The following is a 9,450-nucleotide window of genomic DNA, read 5'->3' on the forward strand; positions in this document are numbered from 1 at the left end:
AAAAAAAAAAAAAAAAACCAACTACTATCTATGGCTTAGTATTAGAGTGCTTGCCTAGCATGCATGAAACCCTAGGTTAGATTCCTCAGTACCACAATAACAGAAAGGGGCTACAAATGGTTCTGTGGCTCAAGTAGTAGAGTGTTAGCCTTGAGCAAAAGAACTCAGGAACAGTGCCCAAGCCCTGAGTTCAAGCCCCAGAAATGGCCAAAACAAACAAACAACTATCTAGCTGGGTGCCTGTGGCTCACATTTGTAATCCTAGCTACTCAGGAGGCTGAGATCTGAGGATCACAGCTTGAGGCCAACCAGCTGGTGGCCCCCAATCCCTCCCAATCTTATCTCTAATTAACCACTCAAAAACTGGAAGTGGTGCTTTGGCACAAAGTGGTAGAACACTAGTCTTGAGCAAAAGAAGCTCAGGATCAGTGCCTAGGCCCTGAATTCAAGACTCGCAACTGCCCCCCCCCCAAAAAAACCCAAACTTATTACCTGACAGAATGGATCCAAACCTAGATATTACCATATCATCAACTACCATCTGACCCTTTTATTGCTCTCAAGTAACCAAGGTGGGGCAGACAAAGGGAGACTAGGAAAACTCTCTATCCCTCCCTCACCCTCCAAGTATTAGGAGGGCAGGGGATAGAAAGATAAAGGGGGGTGCCGCCCACCAGATAACCAGTTGGGCCTCTGTCTCTCCCCCACTCCCACCAACCGCCACTCCCTTATCAGCCCAGCCCCCACACCCACCTTGGGTAGAGTATTGTTTCCAAACCAGAAACCCAAAGCCTTAGGCTTTTTCTTGAGATTTGCAGTAAATGGAGGAGCCTCCACTGGATCCAATTTTACTTCCACGTAGAACATAGGAGGCCCGGTATTCTAGATTCCTGGGGTCTCAGTCTATAGATAAGTAGTAACTAGACAGGAGTCATGGATGTATATCTAGGCAGTCTCTTTTCCACCTCATCTAGCAGCATATATGGTTCCTAGAATACTATTTTCTGTCAACAGTTAAATTCACAATTGGGTAGGAGCCAGGTACTCTGTTTCTTCTCCTCCCTCCCAGAAAGGAAAAGCCAAAGCATGGCCCCAAAGGTTTAAGGCCCAGTGATATTTGCTTTCACAGGTTTCCCAAATTTGATTGCATTTGGAAGGGTAGCTCAATAGCTGTATATGAGTCCCCTCCCCAATTTAGATACAAAATCTATTTTGTTCCTGAGGGAAAGAGACAAAGGAAGACCTTGTGCCAATATGTCATTTAATTCTCTCCCCAAAGGCCCCTCCTCACACTGTGGGCAAAAAGGGGGTCCCAGAGGGGCCCAGACTACACAGTTCCTGAAGGTGCCAAGAGTTGGAGCCTGTGTGTGCCTGCACATGAGTGTGTCTCATCCTGCCCAACAGGCTTCCATCCTCAGCTCGTCCCAACACGCCTACTAAGGGCTGGAACCCAGCAGCCCCAGGCAGAATGAGGGTGGCCACAAAAGGCCCTCAACCCATTCAGGAGCTCTCATGGGCCATGTCTACATGCTCTAAGCACCACACAAACTGCCTTCCCACGCCAGTCTTGGACTGAGCCTGTGTCTCCAGCAAGGAATAGACCCCACCAAGCCCCCCAAGTTGTCTCCTCAGACAAATAAGGCCACATTGGAAGTCCAAACTCAAGAAGTGCATCAGAGGATAGGCCTGGGCAGTGAACACAAGAGCTAAAATTCTCAGGACTAGCCCCTATCTCTTACCTAGGCCATCCTTTCCTCAAAAGCAAAACTGCCTCTCTCCCTTAGTTTTAGGGTCACTTTAAGAATCTGAAGAGAGGGCTGGGAAGGTGGCTCAGTGGTAGAGTGCTTGCCTTGTATGCATATGAGGCCCTGAATCAATTACTCAGTACCACATCAACAGAAAAAGCCAGAAGTGGTGCTGTGGCTCAAGTGGTAAGAGGGCTCACGTTGAGCTGAAGAGCTGAGGGACAGCACCCAGGCCCAGTCTGACCAAAAAAAAAAAAGACTGAAGAGAATGAAAGTATGACATCTGAGTTTCTCTTCGATTCTAAAAAAGGGCTTCAGAAACCTTAGTTTCTTTCTCTAGACAAAGCACTGTTTTGGGCTGGGTAACAGTTCTAAGAAACTAAAGCCCAAAAGCTTTGAGGCCTCTATTTGTACCTCCAGTAAATGGACACAACAAACTCAACACCTCTCCAGAGCTAAAACAACTCCCAGGAGCTACAGCACAAGAGGCTGGGAGTGAGAAGGGGAGGGACATCACCCAGACCATCTGTCTCCCTTGCTGCTGGTCCCCAGCAGCAGGGTAGGAGCAAGGTGGGGGTGGTAGTGGAGAGGATGTGTCATCTAGCCTTGGAGTTATAGACACCCCTTCCCAGCAATCTAGGATCCCTTAGGAAATGGGAGAGGAAAACAGGAGCCCAGAACTTACAAAGTTTTCTTAGGTTGGAAGCTGCATCCTGGGGATGGTGGGTACCTCCAACGGGGCATTCCCATGGTAACCAGCCTGACCTGAGGGCAGGCCCTCTCCCTTTGGGGGCTGATTACAGGTCAGGAGGCCTGCAGTCCAGGCCTCTCCAAGCTGGGCATCTCTCCCACTTCCAACATACAAGGCCTGGGCCAGAGGAGGGCCTTCCGCCCACCCCCAACAAGCTTGCAGGGTGCCCAGACTTACCTGGGAGAACTGAGGGGGCCAGGAGAGATGCGGGGACCACCTGGAAACCCAGAGAGACCCTGGCAGGGGTGAGGGCTGAGGTGGGGCCAACTTCAGCCGCTCATGTCCGGAGTGGGACAGAGCGGCCTATGTAGGAGGCTCCACTCCACCGGGCGCACAAAGACTCACAGGCCAAGCCTTGGCCCGCACGGCGGCGGCCACAGCCCCGGGGGAAAGTTACAATGGTCACTGGGCCGGGGGTTCGGGGCCAGGGAATCGGCCTGGGGGGCGGGGGGCCGCGGGGAGTCCAGAGCCTTCTTTGTTTGCAAGGTTTCCCTCAACAATGGCTGCTCCGCTCTTTCCTCTCTCCTCCTCCTCCTTGGCTCTCCCCGCCGCCGCCTCTCGCTGCCTCTGCCTCCAAGCAGCCCGCCCGCCCTCCCTCCCCAGGACACGGGGCCCCTTCGCTGGGGCAGCGGGAGAGGGCGGCCCTGTACTCACACTCACTCACTCACTCACACTCGCACACAGACACACGCAGCTCCCGCCGGCTCCTTCCTTTCTCTCTTTCTCTCCCTCCTCTCCCCTCCCTCTCCTCCCCGCTCCTCTCCAAGCCTCACTCCGAATGAGGCCCCAGGGCGGGCGGAGGGTGGAGCTGCCCCCGCCGGCCCCGCCCCCTCCCTGCAAGCCGGAGGAAGAGCAGAGGGAGGGAGGGAGGAGGGACTGCTGAGAAAAACAAAAGAGGAGACCCGCAGACTGGGGATCCAGAGGATTGGGCCCAGAGAACGGGGCGGAAAAGAAGAGGGGGGTGGGTGGGAGGAGGAGAGCGGAGAGTTGTACCCTCCAGGCTCAGGCGTGAAGCTCAGGGGTGGGCAAGGGAGCCAAAGCCACAGGCAGGGGGAGGAGTGTGCTGGCTGGCCTTTGCAGACTTCCAATATCTTCAATCCACCCGCCAAACCTCCCCCAATCTCTCTGCATCGCTCCCGTGATCTCAGGTTGAAAGCTGGCCTGGGCTGCCACTCTGGACTTCTCTGGTGAAATCCCAGAGCAGCTGGGGTGGGGAGGCTCTGGGGGCTATTTTTGACAAGAGACACATTCTGACTTCAGCCTGTAAACACTGATTAGAGGAAAAGGGAGAGGGGGGGATCACTCCAGGCTTCCCTGGCCTCCAATCTACCTAATAACTTCCAACCCTGGGCTTAGACCCTTTCTCCACTACCACCCCTTGAATCAGAGCATTGTCAGGGCTAGGAAAGGAAATTTTGCCTATCCCAGGGTATCCAGTAGGGGCCTAAGAAAGGGCTCCTGAATCCTCCCCAACACGCTGGTTTAAAAATAAAACAATAAAAAAAGGAAAATGGTTACTATTTTATCTGAAGGGAAAGGTGATGAAGAAGAATATACTTCTGAAACTTGGATAGTGATCCAGGACTAACAACCTAGATACAGACAGGAAACACACACACGCACACACTACACAAACATGAAGCCAGGCTCTGGTGGCTCAGGCCTGAAATCCAAGCTACTCAGGAGGCTGAGATCTGAGGATCACCAGCTGAGGCAGGAAAGTCCATGAGATTCTTATCTCTAATAAAACCACTCAGAAAACCAGAAGTGGCTCTGTGGCTCAAGTGGTAGAGCACTAGCTTTGTGCTGAAGAGCTCAGGGACAGCACCCAGGCCCAGAGTTCAAGCCCCACGACCGACATAAAAAAATGGGAGGGGGGGGGACTGGGAAGGTGGCTCAGTGGTAGAGTGCTTGCCTCACTCATAAGCATGAGGCCCTGGGTTGGATTCCTCAGCACCACATAAGCAGAAAAAGTCAGAATTGGTGCTGTGGCTCAAGTGGTAGAGTGCTTACGTTGAGCTGAAGAGCTTAGGGACAGGGCCCAAGCCCAGAGTTCAGGCCCCATGACTGACAAAAAAAAAGCAAGCAAGCAAAAAAAGAGGGCTGGAAAGGTGGCTCAGTGGTAGAGTGTTTGCCTTGCATGCATGAGGCTTTGGGTTCAATTCCTCAGCACCACATAAGCAAAAAAAGCCGGAAGTGGCAGAGCACTAACCTTGAGCTGAAGAGCTGAGGGACAGCGCCCAGGCCCAGAGTTCAGGCCCACCACAACCAAAAGAGAAAAGAAAAGAAAAGATAGGGAAGGTGTATACTGGCACTCATGAAGGCAAACTCACTCTCTCTTTTTTTTTCTCTCTCTCTGGGAGGGGTGCTACTTTCATTCTTCTTTGCAATTTAAGTGTCTCCTCTACTACCTCCTTCCAACTATATTCACACGTAATCCCAAGAACAGGATTTCATATGACATACACATTGGTTGGCTGTGCAATAGTAGCGGGTTACTGGTAGCTCACACCTGTAATACTATCTACTCAAGAGGCTGAGATCTGAGGATTACAATTCCAAGCAGCCCAAGAAGACAAATCCGAGACTCTTAGCTCCAATTAACCAGAAACAATTTGGAAGTGGAGGTATGTGGCTCAAGTGGTAGAGCACCAGCTTTGAGCAGAAAAGGCCAAGGGAGAGTTTAAGGCCTGAGTTCAAGTCCCAATACCACCACCCAAAACATAACAATAACAAAAAAAGAAAACATAAAAAAAACCTCCATCTGGCTGTTTGAGCATTATCCACACATAAATAACATCTCTTACTTTTACGTAAATCACCATAAATACACATTTCAGCCTGTGATATACTTCAAACCCTCAATAAACCCAAACCCTGGACACAGATACACATATAACAAAGTCTGTGTCAAACCTTGATTCCCATACACACTGGGAGCTGGAATACATATATGCACCCTTACTCCAATACTCACACCAAAACATGGCTCTACTATCCATATAACCTGGTCATTTGTTACACAGACTCATCCTACACACTAGTCTCCCTCACACCTGCACAATTCCTTATCACCTCCACATAATACACCCCAGCTTTCCTGAACATTGATGTCTATGATATCTGGCCAGACCTTGCAACATACAGCCTACCACCAGGATATAAGATAATCCTACTGCCTAGAAAATTTGCAGCCTAACTCTGGATTGGCACATACTCTTCCCCCACTAACAAGGCAATTCCGTTGTTTTTTTTTTGGGGGGGGAGGGGGGAGAAGCAGTCCTGGGGCTTGAACTCAGGGCCTGGGCACTGTCCCTGAGCTTCTCTTGCTCAAGGCTAGCACTCTACCACTTGAGTCACAGTGCCACTTTCAGCTTTTTCTGTGTATGTGGTACTGAGGAATTGAACGCAGGGCTTCATGTGTGCTAGGCAAGCACTCTACCACTAAACTACAATCCCCGCCCGTCATTTTTTCCTTATACTTTCCAAAGCATGTAGATCAAGCAGTACCTTCAGCTTATACCCAGACACACATACGTGGTCAAATATCCTAACTTGAAAAGATCATAGCCAAGAAGGCCTGAGGTTTGAACCCTAGACTTCTAAGCCTAGTTTATACAACCCTAGCCCTGGGGCATCTCAGCAATTCTTATTCCCTGCCCCCTCCAAGCCTCAAATGACTGTCTACATGGGGATGGTGAAGTAGTATGATTCTTCTGGCTTCTGCCCAATGCTGAGAGCTCAGAACCCCATCTAGGGTATCTAGCCAGATAGGTGTTATTAGGGGCCTTCCCCTTCACTGTGTGAAGGAGGACCCTTAAACAACAAGATGTATCAATGCTCTGGCCTATCATTCAAACATCATTCCCTTTCTGTAGCAAGTCTGCTCCTGCTCTGACCCAATTCCCCTTGTGCTCAAGGCAGGAACAATCCAGATAAAGGGAGCAAGTCTGACTTAAAAGGCCCTAAAACTGGTGTGTCTGAGAGGGAAAATGACAATGGTGATGAGGGACTGCTTGCAAGAGAGGACTCATTCCTTCTGTAAGGGGCCTCAAAAGATAGCAGCTAGCCCTAGACCACAGAATGAGGCACCAGCACTGCCCCCTGCCCGGGGCCCCTGACCCAGGCCTCCAGTGTGCCTGCCCCCCTTCCTTTGTCTGTGCCCGGCCTCCCGTTGGCCTGGCGCTCTGCCATCCTCCTCTCCTGGCTTCCAGCCGCCACCACTGCTGCCTCTCCCCCTCCCCCTCCTCCCTTCCTTAACCCTTCTGAGCCACATGCTACCCCACACAAATCCTGGCCCCTCAGCATCCTGCCCAGGGAGTTACCCCTTAGCAAGGCTTGTCCCTGCTTCTGACCATTTCACCCCTGAAGCTATTTCCCACCCCAGAAGCACTAGGGAGCTTAAGTGTGGCCTGTGTATCTTGTGCTCTTTCCGCGTGTGCATGTGTGTGGATCTGTGTGTGTTCTGGCTTCCCTCAGTCACATGTGTGGGGCATGTGCTGTCTCTGCTGGGCTGGGGGAGGAGGAGGAGCCAGGAGACAGCAGAGCACAAAGGAGAGACTCAGGCAGGCAGGCAGGCAGGCAGCAGGCGGCTTGCCAGGGTGTCTGGGCCCTCACTCCAAGGCTGCTCAAGGTGGTAGTGGGGTCCTTGGGCCTAGACTGCTATATGATGCTCTTGTGTTTTAAACATGAGCTCACACCCTCCCATGCAATTCTAGTTGCCTCTCACCATAGCTTCTATCATTCCCCACCTCTCAAGCCCCTCCCTAGGTGGTTCTCCTTGAAGTCTAACCTCCATCCATCCTCCACAGCATCAATCCACAAGACTTCTTGGCAAAAAAAAAAAAAAAAAAAGATACCTTATTCTAAGCTATCTTTGTCCCTTTTCTTTCAGCCAGACCACCAAACACACAAAAGGAACTGACCGAAGTTCCCCCACCCCACACATATATATACCCCTGGGTCTGGGTCTTCTTATTGTCCTCAAGCTATTAACAGAGATAGAGTAGAAAAACTTTCTTCTTCCCCCTACTTGACCCAGGGGTTGGAGAATAAGAATAGGTCTCCAACCCCAGAGTGAGTCTCCCATCTACCTCCAACTTGACATCCCCTCCATTCACAGCCTCTACACTTCATAAAGAACCAAGATTAGGACTCAGCCCTTGGTTTTGCTCTCCTTCTGTGTATGGTGATGGAGGGACAGAATCTGGAAGTGGGCTTACAGCATGGACAGATCTGATCTAAAGTACCCAGCATGGACCAATTACAAAGAGAAAATACACCCACAAACATACACACCAAGCTGATAGGAGGAATGATGGGACCAAACTCTTTCCTTTCCTCCTCTCCCTCACACTTATGCATCAGGAGCCAGGGGTTCCAGGATCCTTAGACTCTCCTAGCCTTCCCACTGGGCCCCATATCCCTTAAATGTCAGGCTGGCAGGCACTTGAAGTGTATGCCCAGCCCAGCCTGGGTCACATGATTTTCAAGGAAGCTTCTGCACTGGCAGCTTCCCTTGGTGATGGTGGTGGTGGTGTGTGTGTGTGTGTGTGTGTGTGTGTGTGTGTGTATGTGTGTTAGGGGAAGGGTCCAGTTGGCCTCTCAGAGAACAGGACATCTGGAAAGGCAAAGTGTCTACACTAGGCTAGATTCAGGAACACTGACTTCCTGGAGAAAGCTGACTCTCAACATACAAGAGGATCAATTTGGGGACTTAGAGTCTTGGAGATGGTATTAGTGTTCTGAGACCGTCTGTCACATGGCTTTTCTGTTTCTTCCTAGCAGTTGAAATAGGACCTACCCTCCTCCCATAAGAAAAAACATACAGGCCATCCTTTGAAAAGAGCTGATATTTGTTTGGAGGAGGTAGTGGTCTACATATAATGGTCCTCCCAAAAGTTCTCACTTGGGGGGGAGGGGAGGTCTTCAAGTATTACTCCCTTAACTCTCTCCATCTCACTATTGCCTAGTCTATCTGGGGCTGCCAGATTCCCCCTCCCACTAAGGCAGAGATGCCAGACCCAAAGGCCCAATTATCTGGCACCCCCTAGGGATACCTTCTGCCCCTCAGGAGGGCCAACCTTCCCTGGCAACAGGCAGGAAGAATTGGAAGGGACAAGATGGGCCACAATCAATCCCTCCCCCCAAACAGCATGCTCAGAAAAAGCGGGGCGGGGGTGTGGGGTGGAGTGGGGATCTTAGTATATATGAGGCTGTAGACAGCAAAGAAGGGAGGGGGGGCCAAACCAAACCAGCCAATCACAACTCTATGATGACCTGAGGGGGGGGGTCAAAAGTCCAGAGTCACTTTTGATTGGCTACCACATTGGAATTCTGGGAATTTCAGTCCCCCCCGCACCCCTCCCAATTTAGCTTTTCCCCACCCCACCCCCAAAAAAACATACAAGCGATTCTCAGCTCCCCCTCCCCGAGTAAAAGGCTGCTGCGTATTTACACAGATGAGAAAACCCTCCCTCAAAAGAGGCCCCGCTTACCCCTTTCAGCTCCCGACTCCCCCCCCACACACACACGGCCTTCGACGCCCCCCACATAAGTTCTCCTCAAGCAAGAGGTGAAGGGCTCACGAGGGTGAGGGAGGGAGGGATCGGGCGGCCGCGCGCCCCACTCACCAGGACAGGCACAGCCCACTGACATCTTCACATCGCACGCCGCTGGGGGCCCAGCCGAGTCACGGTGCCCGCCCCTAGCAGGGACAGGTCGGGCATGAGCTGCTGCCGCCGCCCGCGGCTCCCGCTACCCTCACCGCCGGCCTGGTCCCCGGCCTCAGCCCGGTTCGGGTGGCCCCAGGCTGCAGTGAGAGGCCTGTCAGGCGCGGAGCAGACAGGAAGGAAGCCAGGCAGGAAGGCGAGCTGCCTCTGCGTGTGTGCGCGCGGGTGTGCGTCCCCGGGAGTGTGTGTCCGTGTGCGCGCGTGTGCGCGTGCGTGTCTGTGC

At 52.0% G+C, this 9,450-nt stretch overlaps 1 protein-coding gene across 3 annotated transcripts in view; it reads right to left on the reverse strand.

The window, feature by feature from the left end:
- Positions 1-9,450, reverse strand: part of Ldb1 (LIM domain binding 1) — an 18,219-nt gene extending 8,769 nt beyond the window's left edge. For 2 of the 3 annotated variants that reach the window (XM_013017785.1, XM_013017784.1), the window contains exon 1: positions 9,129-9,399. In XM_013017785.1, coding sequence (XP_012873239.1) covers positions 9,129-9,153 — 25 coding nt within the window. In that variant the 5' untranslated portion in view covers positions 9,154-9,399. Of the gene's footprint in view, positions 1-9,128 lie in introns of all 3 variants that reach the window. The other variant, XM_013017783.1, reaches the window with a different exon arrangement.

This window comes from Dipodomys ordii, unplaced genomic scaffold, assembly GCF_000151885.1.
Source record: "Dipodomys ordii isolate 6190 unplaced genomic scaffold, Dord_2.0 Scaffold36, whole genome shotgun sequence".
Taxonomy (NCBI): Eukaryota; Metazoa; Chordata; class Mammalia; order Rodentia; family Heteromyidae; genus Dipodomys; species Dipodomys ordii.